This window comes from Oxyura jamaicensis, chromosome Z (assembly GCF_011077185.1).
Source record: "Oxyura jamaicensis isolate SHBP4307 breed ruddy duck chromosome Z, BPBGC_Ojam_1.0, whole genome shotgun sequence".
NCBI lineage: Eukaryota > Metazoa > Chordata > Aves > Anseriformes > Anatidae > Oxyura > Oxyura jamaicensis.
The window spans coordinates 18,440,304-18,457,295 of NC_048926.1; the positions used below are offsets into that span (position 1 = coordinate 18,440,304).

The 16,992-nt window shown below is 39.9% G+C and overlaps 1 protein-coding gene and 1 long non-coding RNA gene across 2 annotated transcripts in view; both read right to left on the reverse strand.

Annotated features, from left to right (window-relative positions):
• Positions 1-4,305, reverse strand: part of LOC118156220 — a 24,236-nt gene extending 19,931 nt beyond the window's left edge. Inside the window, exon 1 of the long non-coding RNA XR_004746190.1 lies at positions 3,095-4,305. This is a non-coding gene — a long non-coding RNA (uncharacterized LOC118156220). The remainder of the gene's footprint in view (positions 1-3,094) is intronic.
• Positions 4,306-5,888: 1,583 nt separating this feature from the next.
• LOC118156218 (chondroitin sulfate proteoglycan 4-like) overlaps positions 5,889-16,992 on the reverse strand; it is a 33,099-nt gene continuing 21,995 nt past the window's right edge. Inside the window, exons 8-10 of the mRNA XM_035310091.1 lie at positions 11,700-11,872; positions 8,507-8,690; positions 5,889-7,981 (exon numbers count right to left, since the gene is read on the reverse strand). Coding sequence (XP_035165982.1) covers positions 5,928-7,981; positions 8,507-8,690; positions 11,700-11,872 — 2,411 coding nt within the window. The 3' untranslated portion in view covers positions 5,889-5,927. The remainder of the gene's footprint in view (positions 7,982-8,506; positions 8,691-11,699; positions 11,873-16,992) is intronic.

Here is a 16,992-nt window from a genome sequence, read left to right on the forward strand (position 1 = left end):
AAAGAAGGAGGGAAAGAAGGAGGGAAAGAAGGAGGGAAAGAAGGAGGGAAAGAAGGAGGAAAAGAAGGAGGGAAAGAAGGAGGGAAAGAAGGAGGGAAGGAAGGCAAACTGCTAAACTGCTGTTTTTCCTTGAATGTGAAGAAAACTTGTCATCTTGATTCTTGGTCTTCTTTGGCAGTGAGGTGACTTCCCCAAGCCCTGTGGCATGTCATAGCTCTCTTCCCACAGGCACAGCTCAGCACACCACCTTTGCCTTTCAAACAAGCCCATGGCTCTGCTGCTAAATGACCTTCTGTGGTTTAAAACTTCCCGTCTGCCCCAGCAAATTCACTTCTGTCCTGTCCTCCTAGCTACCCCTGACTTTAATTAACATCCTCCCCAGCGCTCCCTGCTAACAGGGCAGCTTCCCCAGCATGTCTGAAACCAACTTCCTTTGTGTCTCTGCCTTACTGATTCAACCTCATTTATACATATTCGAGCTTATGCTTGTATATAAAATGCACACTTTTGATGCTTCTGATTATTTTTAATCTTCTCTATAATCTCACTCAGCAATATGTTTTTCTGTATTATACATAAAAGTTGATATGTAAGATAAAGTTTAATCAGCCATCTGATATTAATTGAACTTATTTATTCTGATCTATTGCCTCTACTCTTTCAGGAAGCTCTGATGCTCAGTCTCGTTCCATACCAGTGCTCAGTCAACTCAGTCTTCATTTCTCCCCATTGAATTTATAAGATCTGATGCCTCTCTGAGAAGCCATGAAAATGTGATGCAACTAAAACCTCAGTCTGCAAACAATTTCATGTTTAGGTAGTGGTTACTAGCACGTAAAAAGCATTACCACAAAAATAACCAAGAAGCAGGCCTGGAATTGAGGAAATGAGCGTGCAAAGCAAGCATTTCACCATACCGAGTCTCCCGACAAACAGATGTGAAACTATAGATTTCACCAGTTGCAATGAAAGAACATTTTGTTCTGGGACTGCATTTGGGATACGCAAGCTCTGGCAGGAATGATTGTTTCGAACAAGTGAAGATAAATTAATAGAGTTTCCATTGAATTTGCCAGGACAATTATTTTCAGCCCATTTAAAAATATTCACAGAATGTACTTCAGCATAACATCACGAGGGCGGACTTGAAAAAAAAAATGGTACAAGCAGAATATAGGCCTGTAGCTTAGGACACTGAAGTGGATTCACTGCTGAATTTGGCCTCTCAGGTCTTAACAGGATATTGCAGCAAAAGCAGTAGCTGGTGCTTATGGATTTCTACGTTTGCTGACAGTCAAGGAGCTACATCATGGTGCAGGGGAAGCTGCTCTCCGGCTGCCACCAAAATTTCTGACATTTCAAAAAAGAAATTCCTCATCTCAAGTTACAGAAACAACCACAAACCATCTGAGTTCTGATTAAATAAAAATGAGAAACAGCTCAAACAAAGCATTTCATGTGGTAAGCGGGTAATAGTATCTTAATTTAGTATCCTGAAGCTGGGAGGCAGTTTTAGTGTAAATTAAGTTTAAAATTGTATCAACCTAAAACACATAGTTGTTAAAATTGTCCTTCTTCCTCCAGTTTAACAATCCTGCTCTGGTATAACTGGAGTAGAAGGTTTATTTGAACAGTATCAGCCCTCTTCATTGTTGAAGTCAAACAGATCAGCATTTTCTGACCTAAAACATTTGAAGAATGATTTATAATCAGCACCAGTACTGGGCCAGGACTCTCACAATGTGAGCTCAGATGCTCAGATCTTCCCCAGACAGGCAGCCAAGCAAGATGCACACCAGTTTATTCTGTAAGACCAGCTGCTTAAGTTTTCTCAGTATCTGGTTAGACACTGGGCCCACAATTAATAATAAAACAGCTCAGTAATTCAGCACTAGTGAGGCAAATGGCTGACAGGTCATGAGAGGCTTCTCTACTGCCTTATGAAAGAGACAAGCCAGCACTAGTATATTAACATTTAAGAAACTGATATTTTAAGACCTTCTAAGCATGTGCATTGAAAGAGAAAAAAATAATAATCCTGAAATACACCCAACACAGTGCTGCCTGAGCCAGTTCAAACGTATGTGTTAATTTTGATGTTATGTTCATGCCAGTGCTGAACACAGCCAGGTGGATGCATGATGAGGTTTCTCTCTTTTTCCGGCCATGTGCGTTATGTTAGAGGCACAGTGCTGGGCACAGCACGACACAGACCTCAGCACATGTCTAATTTAAAAAAGAAACATCTGAAAGCTCGCTAGAACACTGTTACCGGCAGTGGGATCCTGTTCTCTTCTTGCGCCACAGTGCTTTGCAGGTCTTCAAAGAAAACACGAAAACCTACGTGTGTGGATTATAAACAAAACAATTTATTGATTTTATATACATGTTCAAGGCACTTTTTTGCTGCAGTTTAAAACTCCATTTGGTAAGAAAGGGAATCCTTCATAAACCACATCTTCATGAAATGAAACACACAGCTGCAGGGCTAAGGAAATAACCAAAAAATTCAAACCAGATCTTGACCATAAACTAACTATGTTCCTGGAATCACAAAAGGAATCCATAAGTACAAATCATTTGTTTTCCAGCAGATTTTTTCGATTGATAGTTATTTGGGAAACAGAGGATGAGACTTACTCATTTACAGTCAACAGGAAGAGATGGGCACCTCCGAAGAAGAGCTTACCTCACCTGTATTAAGTATCTACACTTTTAAAAAAAGACAAACTCTCCTCTGCCAGGGACTATTCTGTATTGTCCACAGGGACAGCTTACATGAAGGCACTCAAACTTTTTAATACAGATTCAGGATAGGATATTAAATTTAAAAACATATGTAATTATCAAATGCAATTTGCAATAGAACATTTTATATGAAATACAGTAATCACTAATATACTTCTCCATATAGAGTTCTCATCAGAATGTTCCGAAGTATGGCAGGTATTATGGCAAAGCTGTATCACAGCAGCACCGAGAGAGCAAACTGATTGCTGGCACACTTCACTGATGACTTAGGCCTTTACATTGTTTTTAATAATTTTTAAAAAAGTCTCAGTGCTTTGGAAATTGAGCCAATACTCATTACAACTCCATACTGCCTGATTGACTTGAACATCTGTTGAAAGGCAGAAGCATTTTTTGAAATAGAGACCCAGTGTTTAGTCCATTACGCTTACCTGAAAAAAAAGCCAGCACAAATTCTGCAACCTTTTCAGTATTTTTCATGTACAATTTCTTGCTCTGAGCATATAAATACAGACATTCAGCAGGTCCATTCAGTTCTGGAGTTCTAAATCCATTGCTGATATTTTGATTCACTCAATAGTATCTTGGGATCTCTTTTTTTTACCATTATCATCATTACTGCAGCCCTATGTTGTATCTGCACTGTACAATGAACACAGCAACTTTGGGCTTCCTTGTCTTTACAATGAGACATACATGGCAACATATTTCACTTCCATATTTATATTCACCTTTTCAGGGGTCCATAGGACTTTGTCACCAGACTCCAGCAGCATTATTTTGGTACTGCATTGGAAACACATCACTTATTCTCACGGTAGGTTGGAGTATGAAACTTCTTCTGCTGTTGACAGGAAGGTCTCAGTGGTAGAGAAGTGCTAGACATGCTTCTTTAAGTGTCCAGGAAGTGTTGGATTATAATTCTTTATTCCTCTTAGGAGTGGAGCCTTGAAGGAGGTATAAAGGGATCAGGTTCCTGCTACCAGCTAAAAGGCTTTGGAGGAAGGGTTTTGCAAATGCTCCGCTGACAGCTGGGATCTGGAGGAAGCTGCTGTTTGCTTGATGCTAGCAGAAGAGGTCTCAGGAAATGGCAGGAGATGTGCAACTGCACCTCCACAAAGGATGCTGGGGTGTTCTTGCAATGGCTGACAGTGCCACCCCTCTGACTGAGAGGTTCTAAAAACAGTCCCAAATATTTTCTTTGGAAAAATGGAAAAAGTCTATATATAGAGTTTTACAACAGGGCTGCAGCAGTCCATCTGGGACATCTCAGCATCCCAGTCTTTTACACTGGCAGTGCTGGGTGAGCTCAAGCCTGCTTACAATGGCACCAAGGAAAAATAGTAATGACTGACAAATAAAATTGTGTATTCAGGTTCAAATGTATTTTAGTTAGAGCATATAAAGGGTTCACATCCTTACTCACTATTGCTGTGCTAACTCAACCAGCTGAAGATGTGTCCTGTATATTTCTCATAGACACTGACCTCTCTCTTGGGAGTGGGCTCTGAACAATGCATTGCTTCAAAATGTGCCAGCTGAGGCTGCCTGTTGGCAGAGGGAATTTATCCCCCTGCCTGTTTCCAGAGGGAAAAATTAGAAGGACTGCTCGTGCGTTTTGTTCCTGGGACAGAGCAGTAAGCAGTGATTTACTCTGGCCCTCCTCACGGATTAAAATTTCCCTCAGCTGAAATATATAAATGCCAAGAACACAATCAAGCAGCAACAACAGCGAATAAGTACCATGAAATGAATAGTACCAAGGATGTTCAGTCCCATACATTCACTCTATAAAAGCAAAACCAGCAGTACTTGGGCTCAAATGAAAATGTCATTCCAGTGTTAATAATAATAATGCAGCAGTGAGACATCTTGACACTGAGCACAGTGTTTTTACAGAGAAGCTAATTGGAAGCTGTAAAGCAAAGTACAAAAATAGATGAGAAGTTCAGTGGTCAATTTGTCCTCTGAAGTCAAGTTTCTTAACAAGAAACTGCATATCACTATTGAGCTTGGATTTCCATAAATATAAAAATATCCCCTTTACAGAGAAATTATTGCACATTTTATTAGCAGAGCTAAATTAGAGTAGGTAGTACTTGTCATAGGGTGTAAGGCACATTTGATCTGCATTCTAGGAGATGAAGGGTGAATTGTGAAACTTCAGAAGGGAGTATGTTTTTAGTCACAGCATTGTTTCTGTCTCTAGTTCCTCGGCACATGCTAGTGTGCAGCAAAGGACTTGATGCTACTGTCATCTAGCTGAAATCACAGACTCCAGAGAGAGATGTGCTTGCTTCACTGAAGGCAGAATTTAGCCCTTAGTCAGGAATAGAAAATTTGATATGCACTTCCAGACATAACCTAAGGTTAAAGATAATTCAGCAGACAGGCTGTCAGATACATAGTTTTTGCCATGTGGATTAGAGGTCACAGATGCATTTTACCAGTCTGCAGACATCAAAGACTAGATTTCAGCAACATATAACGAAAACAAAACAAACAACAAGAAAAAAGCAACAAACAAACAAACATACAAAAGCACCTCATAATGTTTTACCAGAACACTTATCCACTGCCACTGCTGTAGAATTATTGCTGAGATGAATTCTAGATTTCAAGTTCGCTGACCCAGATAAACACTTGGCAAAGTAACACAGCTTTGTTTCTTTAGTACTGGCCTTTGAACAGCCTTCAGGTCAAAATGACATTAAAGAGATTAGCACCTTGACAATTACTTGTAAAAACAGTTGAAAGTTCTTACAATAGAAATGACAGTTCAGAAAAGTACACAAGATCTTTATAGCAAACTTAGTTCTTCAAAATAATAATTATGTTAAAATATACAAAAATCCACAACAGAAGGTTCTACTTTACCCCTGTCATGGGAAATAAAAAATATTGTATACACAGGATGCACTCAAAATCTACAGTGACAGATTCTGCACTGAATTAGGTGGGAATTTTGCTGAAATATGAACTGGAAATCTTATTTTATGGCCACTGTAACCAGTAAGCTTTTTATTATTATTTCACAGGTATTTGGGTTTCACCTAACAAACAGTGCATCATTTGACTTATAATAAATAAGCATAATAAAGAACAAATTATGTGTGAATAATGTATATTCTCTTTTCCATGCTACCTCAATTAGCATGACCAAAACTGGCCATAAACTACACCCAGTACTGACTGCGCTTCAAAGTTGGGTTTGTTTTTCGACAATATTGGATCATTTCAGGATCAAGGTTTAACCAGCTATTTTGCAAAGGCTGTTCTGCAGTTGGAGAAACCACAGTAGGAAGCAACTGTTCGTGCCTTACTGCCATCGCTGTCAAGGCTGTACGTTGCTCAGCTCCCTTCAAGAGAGGGGTCACCGTTACAGTAGGTACAGTCAAGCTTCGTTCCAGACAATGACCTGGACTAGTGAGGATTACATCCATTTGATTTTTGACAAGTGGTTTTGCCGTCTCTTTCTTCTGACACATTAGCAAAATGCACACAGAAATAACAGCAATGATGAGTAGCACAGACACCAGAACCAGGGGGATAATGATGTACCAAGGGCTGCTGCTTTCACCTGCTTGCTCTCTGGGACTACTGGCATCAGCCCGATCTGTGGTCTCAATCCCTGCGGATCCCCTTGTTCCCACTGCTAGATTCAGCAATGGACTTTCCTCATTTAGATATCCCCAGCGATTCTGACCTGGGAACATGCTTGGGACGGTCTTCTGTGGTGCTACTGTGGGTTCTTCATTATGGGAGGAAACTGGTGCATCATCCTTTGAGGTACTGTGGATCTTTAAAGTGGTTGTGCTGGTTATGAAAGGCACTTCAGCTGTAAGACCCTGCCCAAGTGGAGGACTATATGGCACTATGGAATACTCAAAATGGCCAACAGCAGGCTGAACATCATCTGCCCTGAGCATAAATGTGAATGAATCATTTAACAGGTCAACGCCTGTCATATTTGTATCTATGTCAAGAAGCACAACACCTCTATCAATGTCAGCTTGGGTGAACATCTGAATATCTTCAAACTCTGCATCATTCACAAACCTTTTTTTTACAATCCTTCCATGAGTTGGGGGCACTAACACTTCAAATCTAGGATTACTGTTTGTTAAATTAGCTAGCTCAGAAGCATCCAGGTCACTGCTTCTGAATTTATACACAGCTTTATTTGAAATCTGCATGTCAGATACAACTTGCACTAAAGGCTTCATTGTGATGTTCAGCACTTGTCCTGTCAGATTACTTTCTGCAGTGAATATCATAAACTCCAGTACTTCTTTGAACACAGTGAGATTTGTCAGATGGTAAGACAGTCTTCCTGAGTACAAATCTGCCTGTTCAAATTTACTAACCTTCTCATTTCCCATCATCAGGTGCCCATTCTTTAGAGGCTGAGTTATTTCATACATGATATTAGTGCTCTTTCCATTTGAGACAGCTGAAAGCTGCACATTAGTAATAGTGACAGATGTCTGGCCCTGCGGAAGTGCAACATTGGTAAGGTTGACCAGGACAAGAGCAATTGGTATTACTTCAAGACTGAATAGTTTGTATAAAGGACGATGTTTACCATCAGTCACACTGAAATAAAACACGCCAGAGGAAGAACTTCCATCCTGTACAAACCAAATCATACCATTGTCAACATCAGCTTGTGTGAAATCCTGTATAGGGACACTGAGATTGCTCTTCATTGCTAAATAACCATTATTGGGGTTGCTAACTATGGTGTATTTAAGCTCAGCTGGGCTGTTATCTAGGTCTTCAACTTTCAGATTCTCTGACCCCAGCACTGACACATCTCCCTGCAGGACTTTCAAGTGCAGCCTTTTAGTCTTCAGTTCTGGAGCTTGGTCATTCACTGGAACAACAGTGATATTAAATATCTCCTCCAAAACTTCACTATGGGGCTTTGTTGCAGACTTGGTCTTTAGGTTTAACCAAACAGCAAAAGTGAAATTGTCACTAAGTGATTCAGAATTATCATGCACATATACAATTCCAAATGTGTCCAGTATGTACTGGGAGAAATTAGGTTTTTCTTTTGTAACATTTCTTTCTCCGACAATAATCACGCCATGTAGGGGTAAAGATACAACTTGATACCAGACTTCATACATGGAGCGCTGTACCTCAGGTAGCTTTATCAACAGATTTGAGGCATCTAAATTTGTTTTGTTGATTAACACTCTACCTCCTTCCTGGACTGTGGTACCTAGTAGAAAGAAAAAGAATGTCTTAGAAACTGACTGTTTCATAGTTGCAACATTTCAGAAATTAGGTAATGTGTTTCAAAAAATTATGATACTCAAAAAAGAGACTATGGAATCAAATATTTCTCTTTCATGGTATCCTCGATTCCCAAATGTCATGGCTAGAAATATATTATCACTATTCTTAAAATAGACTTGCATATAAGAGATTACATATTCTATTGATCATGGAGCATGATTAAAGAAATATCAGTATCTCAAAGCTCCAGATGACTCTCTTTCATTATCTCTATCATTACAGCAAAATGGGGGATACCCACTACAGCAGTAGGAAGAATCTAACATAGGTGGTTAATCACATTTTTAAAGATGCAGTGATGCAACTACTGTCTACGCTATACTGTCATGGAAGTATTCCAGTCATTTGCTACAAAAGAAAAACTATCTTTCATTTTTTTCTCATTTGTTCATTGGAATGCTGACAGATCCTAAACAATCAGAAGGCCCAAATAGCACAGCATCTTTACCTGTATTTGCTAGAAGACGACTGTTCTGACCATGCCTGGTAATTTCATACGAAATGACAATATGGAACACCTGGAGGTCCAGAGCTGACGGTGGAGAGGAGACAGTAAACGTAAAGAAATCTTCTGCGCTCCAGCCAGCTGACTCTGCATCTAAGTGCTCATACATGATCTTACCTTCATTCACCTGTTTTGGGGTAAAGACAGCAATAGGTACACAAGGAGATTAATTTTAAATACAGAAGTGTAAGGAGAGAAAAAAATCGTAAGACCATTGCTCAAGAAAGGGTTTTGTAGCTTACACAGTTTACACACAATGGCTGTGTATGTAGCTTATATTATGAACTTTTTTTAATCCCGCATTTCTCTCTTTGAACATACTCCGTGTTGCCAGACAAGCATACTGAAAAACAGATTATGCTAGATATAACCATTCATCTGTTCAGGCCCAAAAGCAAAAGCTAGTATTATCATACTAGGATTCTCATCAGCTAAAACTACACCAGAAGTTTAATCAATACCTTCATACACTGAAACTTCAATAGAATTCTTAAGAGCCACAAGACTAGAACATGTGCTATATCTCATTCACTAGATTCCAGCTTTGCTTGATAATTCATCCTCTGACCTCAAGAAAAGACAGCTAACTGTTAAACTCTTGGCAACTTCTCAGGCAACTACTGACCTGGCTTGCTTATATTAGTTTGTAATTGCCAAAGAGATCCCTGTCTAGGATGGTTTTAGGTCTACAACTTGTAACATGGATTACACAGCTCTGCAAACAACCTGAAGGAACCTATTAGTGCGTTTCCATGACATATGCTTGAAAGGTGCAAAAAAACAAAACTAAAAATCTCTGCTGCTATCACGGATGAAGCACTTTAGTACTACTGAATCTGTACTACTGACAGAGCTAATCCTGAAACCACTGAAACAGTCCCCTCAAAGTTCACTAGGGTAACAGACTTCCAGGGGCAAGTTTTCTCACCAGCTGCAAAACCATCTGACCATACTGTCCATAGAATTCAGACTGATGTGATAAAATCCTACATGTACATCACCAGGTTTATGCTTTCCCAATACCGATTTAATCCTTAATTGGTTATTATAGGACAAAACACACAGAAGCAGTATTAAAAGGTTGTGCTTTTTCAAGATAACCTCCCAAAGCATGCCTCTAGGACTTCAATTTGGAGAAAGCGAATTAATGTAACAAGAATAGGCATGACATCCTATAAATTCAGTGGTGTTTAGTTATCAACTGTTAATCTTTCTAATTTTTTTTTACCTTTTTTTTAGTAAGTCGCAAGTCCATGCTAATATCTGCACTGACAAGAAAATGGAATGGGTTAGCATTGCCTTGTTTACCTCTGAAATGACTTTAAATGTAATGATGGAATTGTGGCTTGCTGCAAGATGAAAATACTTCTAAGTTATCATAGAACGCACTGTCAGAGAGAAAAAACAACTCATGAACTACTGCTATTCAACTGAATTTAAAGAACAATTAATTTCCTTACATTGGCTACAAAACAACTGTTCTTGAAAAACTTCATTGGAATGCAATACTGACTTCAGCTTCTTCTTCTATCTTTTTTTTTTTTTTTTTTTTTTTTTTTGGCCACAGGGCAATAAGCCTCTGGACATAAGGAAGATGCACCTCAGCAAAAGTAATAAATTCTTTTTAATCTAGCTGAATACTACCTTTCAGAAGTAAAATTCCACGTTCTACAATACAGAATGAAGCCAATGGAGCCAAACAACAAAACTAACTCAAAAACTTTCAGATTAAATCAGATTTACAAGCCTTTTATTACTAAACAGAAATTGAAATTCTTATTCTCTGTGTAATGGAGAATATAAAATGCTTGCACTATCATTGTCATTTTTTCACTGATATTTAACTTAATGTGGCTATAACACACTAGACAGTGAAAGTTTATTTTGGATCTTTTTTCTTCCCCTTATTCCTCATTCTCTGCCAGAACAAATAGTGAGCTGGTTAGGATACCTTAATTTTACCTGCAATAAATCACTTAGTTCTACTTGTCTGAAGTGAAAATGGCCAGTACAAATACCTCCAACAGAGAAAAGACGCACGCACATTATTACAGTTCAGATCCTTACACAATTTACAAAGTTCAAAGCAAAGTTATCTACATATTAGTAAGAATTAAAGCTATAGAGAAAAAGTGGCATGTTCTGACACGGCACTATCAAATAAACATATGTAGATCATATCTGTAGGCAAAGAGATTTAAACTTCAAAACTCAAGCTGAAAGATCTTGTCTGGCATGCTTAACTGTTTCATTTAATGATCATAAAAACCGTTCAATTTAGGAACAGAAGGAAACAGTGTCATTAGTCAGGTTGTTTCAAAGTTTGGTATTAATTAATAAAAATCCAACTTTTTTCTCGGTCTTGTTGATCACGTTTCTATTTCTAAACAACAGATTTTCTCATTATTTCATTTACCAGGTCAAACAGTCACTTTTTAAATCTGTAAATGTAGATTAAATCCAAGTTGTTTCTTAATTTTTCCTTCCGCAAAGTCAGATGATCGAGCTCCTTTTATCTCCCTTGCTAAGATTTTCTGAGAACAACTTACAGGGGGCAGAGCACACAGCTACATTAAGACCCAGCACATAGACGTGTGTCATTTCAGTTGCAGAATAATGTTTTCCATCAAGTTACATGAGCTGCCATGTTTTAGTCATTCAAGTACTGTATCACAGTTAAGATTCTTTAAACACTTAATATCACAGCCAATCAAGTCAATAAAAGTCCTCTTGGGGACACCCATGAGGACTGTGCACAGTTGAAATGAATCTGTTACTTGGAGTTTTCATACAGCACAAGGCTACTCCTTCTGCCAAAGAATCAAGGCTTCCAACCTCTGACTGTCGGTTAATGGCACCAAAACAGCTCTTCTCAAAAAATACTGTTACAAGCAAAACAGTGGAAATTGCCAAGACTCTGCTAGTATCCAAAGAGAGGGGAACAAAGGCTCTTCTTGCATTCATTACTACAAGCCAGATATTTAATGACACAGCAAATCTGGGCAATCGCACTGATGGGTCACATATGCTCGGTTACCAAACAGATATAAATGGACCAGGCAAGGAAAAAGCAATTGGGATGCCCTTTGAAGTTACAATCTACCACTGAACTATCCAGTATAAAGTAAATGCTTACCATAGACTGTGTAAAACTGAGGATTTCCTGAGTGGTATTATCAGAATTTATTCTGATCAGCCTTCCAAGTTTGGGGGAAGTTACAATCATAAAAGTTATAGTTCTGTTTCCTGCATTGGTCACATCACTGGTTACAGCTTTCAGATCATGTTGTGAAATAGGTTTCCTGGAACCTAAAAACCATCAATTAACAGTACCTTAGATTTGCAACAGCAATTTTTCACAAAATGGTAAAATTGTATATGTACAAATCACCCTTACATCTAGTTATTCTATTTAGCATTTTAATAATGTTTTGTAAGATCAGCAGGTTTACCCTTTTTCCAGTTACTTCCAAACAATACAACTCTTCCACAATGTTTTCAATCAAAAAGCACATCTGTATGAAGTATCTTTGTTTTACAGAAATGAAAAAGTACAGTTCTCTTCAGCACATGTAATTGCTAAATTCTAGTTTCTGCAAAGGCAACCCAAAGTAAGGAGTAGTGCACATACAAGAAACTCTGCCCCTGTATTACATGTCTAGAACTGAATTCAAACTCCAGTTGAAGTGACCACTGGCAATGTATTTAGTAATCCCAGTTGCCCACAGAAGGCTGGGTGATTTGGCTGAGAAAAGCCTTAACAAAGCAAAAATTTTGGTGAATGCACCCAAACCAAAATAAATTATTATCTGAAACTTGAACAACACTTTATTAATATGAAAGACAATTTTCATTAAATGAAGTTTAAAAAGTAAATACTGAATTAAACAAATAAGAAGGACACTGCACAACAGAAATAGTGGCCTGAAATAACGTATTATTAAGATGGATGGAGGACTGAGGGGTCCTTTTAATACACAGTGTAGTGGGTTTACGTGGCAAGGTTTTGGTAGCAGGGGGCCATAGGGGTGGCTTCTGTGAGAAGGATCTAGAAGCTGCCCCATGTTAGGTAAGGGCCCCACTGCTGACCAGAGCCGAGCCAATAAGTGATGCTGTTTGCGCCTCTGCGAGGGCAGATTTGAGACAGGGAAAACAACGCTGCGCCACACAGCAGCTGGGAGAGTGAGAGGGGTGAGAAACTGCCTTGCAGGCACCAGGGTCAGTGAAGAAGGAGGGGGAGAGGTGCTCCAGGTGCTGGAGCAGAAGTTCCCTGCGGCCTGTGGTGAGGACCGTGGTGGAGCAGGCTGTCCCCCTGCAGCCCGTGGGGTACCACGGTGGAGCAGGGTTCTACTCTGCAGCCTGTGGAGGAGACCACGGTGGAGGAGGTGGACCTGCACCGATGGAGACTGCGGCCTGTGGAAGACCCCTGCCGGAGCAGATCCTGGGCCAGACCTGAAGGTCATGGAGAGGAGACCACGCAGGAGCAGGTGACCTGGCAGGAGCTGCTGCCCGTGGGGGACCCAGGTTGGAGCAGTGTGCTCCCGAGGGATGGACCCCATGGTACGGACCCGTATCTGGAGCAATTCTTGAAGAGCTGCTGCCTGTGGGAAGCCCACACCAGATCAGTTCAGCAAGGACTGCATCCTGTGGGAGGGACCCCACAGCACAGGGGATGAGAGTGACTGAGAAGGAGCAGTGGGGAAGAAGCGCTATAGACTGACCATAACCCCCATTCACCCGTTCCCCTGCCCCGCTCAGGGGGAGGAGGTGGAAGAAGGTAGATGGGGGAGAAGGTGCTTTTGGTTTTTTTCCTTTGTTTCTCGCTTCTCTAGCTTGTTAGTAATAGGCAATAAATCTTACTATCTCCCTATGCTGAGTCTGTTTTGCCCACCACGATAATTACTGTGCGATCTCCTCATCCTTATCTCAACCCTTGAGCCTCCTTCATCATTTTCTCTCCGCTCCTCTTTGAGGAGTGGGAGTGAGAGAGCGGTTGTGGTGGAGCTCGGCTGCCCACCCGAGTAAAACCACCACACACAGCACTGCATTAACCAGTACCTTCTGACTTAAAGATTATAAAGAGCTTTCTGGAATTTAGCCAAACCATGACAATTTTTGACATAGCTGTGACAAAACTAAATTTAATAGTTTCCTTGAATAAAATAATAATAATTTTAAAAATACAGGTTTAGTGATTTTTTGATGTACTGTTTCCTGATGATATACACTCAGAAAACTGAATCTGATGTTAACTAATACTTTTAGAAGAGCAATAGATTCACAAAGTCCTGTTCCCCCTGACACATTTCTGCCTCCCTTTTTACATTTTCTTTTCCTCATCAACAAACTTTTATAGATATCAGTGCAGAATTTCAGACACTAGCAATACATATCCTTCAGGTTTGCATTATCAGACCATCTCCACTTAAGCTCAGTGTTTATAGATGAGTAAACCAAAATAAGATCTTTCTCCTGTAAAATTTGGGGGTGGGGGAGAGGAGAGAGGGCGTAAGCAAGCTGGAGAATGCAAATGTTTTGCAAGCCACCCATAACCTCAGGATTCTGCCTTTTTACAAACAGTTGTGCCCTGGCTCAAATCACATCTACTTTGAAACAGAGTTGCTGTTACAAAATGAAATCTTCTGGCTGTTTTCCCACTTTTACCTTCCCCTGCCACTCTGTATCCATATCGCTTAGAAAAGTGAAGCAGTCTCTTAGGATTTGAAAAATCCTCTCACACTATCCAATACAAGAAGTCTCCCATCTTTTCTCTCTACTATTCTTCTCCCTCTTCTATGTGACAGGCAGAAAGGGAAGCATGACCATGTGTTCAGTCTACACCAGATGTGATCAGGAATGTAGAACAGAGAGCAAAAGTTCATCAGACCACGTGTATCTGCAAACAGTTATTTCTCAATAACTTCATTTATGCAAATCAGGCCCTAGTACCTCAACAAATTAAGACCGAGTAAATCGCAAACACAGTTACACTGTCCTGAGGGATATAACTACTTCAAGTTTTCACACAGCCCCTGGTCCTTCCCAACAGCCCTGACCTCTCTCAGGAGCTGGGACTCGACCATGAGGGACTTCAGTGCACAGCAGAGGCTGAAATACCAATCAGGGCCATGGACACTGGTCTCCCACACTCTCCTGTGAAATGGAAATCTCCCCAGATATAACTGTCTCCTGTGAGTGGTGAACACCCACACTGAAAGTGGGTGAACACTTTTCTCCTGAGACATGAAAAACCTTCTCCAGCACCTGCAGTGGTTCTGCTCTGGTCCAACACCTGAAGAGGGAGGAGACAGTTATTTGCCAGCCAGTAGACTGGGTAAAGGAAAGGGAAGTGAGAGCACAGCCTGCCTCTTCCCCTGCGTAGGAGCGGAGAGATTGCAAAGCAGCACCACCCAAATTCTACAGAAAGGATCAGAGATGGGATGGGTGACAGAGTAGGGCCAAGCTAATCTGTATAAGCGGAACACAATAGCGTAAGGCCATTATCAGTACCTAATAATTTTAGCCTCTGTTTTTACTGCCTACTTTTACAATTGGGAAACTACTCTGGTATGAGAATTCTGCCTATCACTGCTAAATAGTTACGGATCATCTTGTGTGCTGACCGACCTTGGCAGCTCTGCTTCTGAATACCTACAAGTTTTTTCTTCTCTAGGGACAGCTCATCTCATTCCTTCTTCAGTCAATTGCTTCCCTGAAGAGAGCAAATCATCACGTTCTAGATATCTAGCATACATAAGACAAACTCATATATCTATCAATTTCCTGAGAACACTGAATAAAATGACCTGCTGTTGGACAGAAGAAATCTATAAACCATATAAACAAATCTGCTATATTTATTGCAAAAGAAGAGAGCAATACATGCTTTTATAAAATTGCAAAACAATATGCCTGAGAAAATAGTTTATACCCAGTCATGAAAACATGGCAAATTCTTCAGAAAATACTCAAGCTTTACTTCCCTAGAGGAAAGATTCTTCAAGTTGTCTCTTAACAGTTCCCACAGTGCTATAAAATATATCAAAACACTGGCTATTGTCTTTATGTGTGGGGGTTAAGCAACTGGCACCACCAGTGTTTTAATTGTGATTCCACCACTGGAACCTGTACAGCTCCAGAATGTCTTTAAAAAATATCAGAAAGCAAACAGGTATGAAGCTAGTAGTACTTTTTTAAACCAGTAAAGGAATTCTACTAACTCAAAGCAAGCAACTATTCAGCAGAAACTGGAGGCTTGGATAAATACAACCTGCAGTGCTGAAGGAAGTACTGTTATCTTCCAAGCTGGAGAATGGACAGAAAATCTAGAAACTATTCCCTCGGTAGAAGTATCAGGCACACTTTTCTTACAATTATCTTTTGTTTAAGATGGAATTCCTGTAAATCCTTGTGCCTAAGGCAACCTTACACACTGAAATCACAGATTAATAAGCCTTTTAAGTGGATTTATGTGAATCTCATTTATATCAACTGAAGAAGATCATGCTACTACAATCTCATTTTTTGTTGCCTGTGTTTAAATAGCTTTTGCTGCAAGCCTTTATTTATGCATTTTATATTCAGGAAGTCTTAGAAACTGACGTGCTCCCTTTCTGCATGGAATTAATATATCAAGACACAGATTAATACCTATAGAGCTTTCCCATCTCCCTCTGGCTGTATGAACCCCGTTCAGAGAAGAAAGAAGGAAGCACTAACATGAAGTGTGATACAAGATGTTGCTGAGAGAAGGCTAGTCTTTCTTTCTCCTTTAATTCTGCAATTAATGTTAGATTACTAACTCAATGAGGGATTACTCTTGCTAATGAAAAGCAATACATGGCTCCTGTGAGAATCTCCGTACTCATCAGCTCCTGCAGGAGTACCATTTCTTTAAACATAGTACTTAGCTGCTGACACAGCTTGCTGCAAATGCATGAATACAAATTGAAATTGTTCAGTCCACCTGACCCATCAGCGAGTCTCCACTGCTCTCCATAACTCTGCTCAAGCAGTAAGAAAGTGAACTAGAAACCTGGTGAGCTTAAGTGTGCTGTTCAGAGTTCAACGGACACAAGCTTTACTGTTTTTGCCAGGCAAAAATCCCAGCCACTTAAAACAGCCTGAATACTCTAAGCAGCACTTTGCACCTCTAATTCTATGAATATTATATAGAGCTTTTAAATTAATCTGAATGCGGAATGTGGAGAGCTTAGACAGTCAGTGTTTATTGTCACACTGTGCTCATATATTTTACTGCCAAATTCCATCACCCCAAGCACACAGGCATATCAAAAATGTAAAGACCATAAAATAAAAACATTCGAGACAACATAACTGTTCTTTTAAAAAGCACAGAGAGAGATTTTTCCAAGTACAGCTGTACATGTGCACCTATGCAATTTTATCAAGTGCATGAAATCATGGTA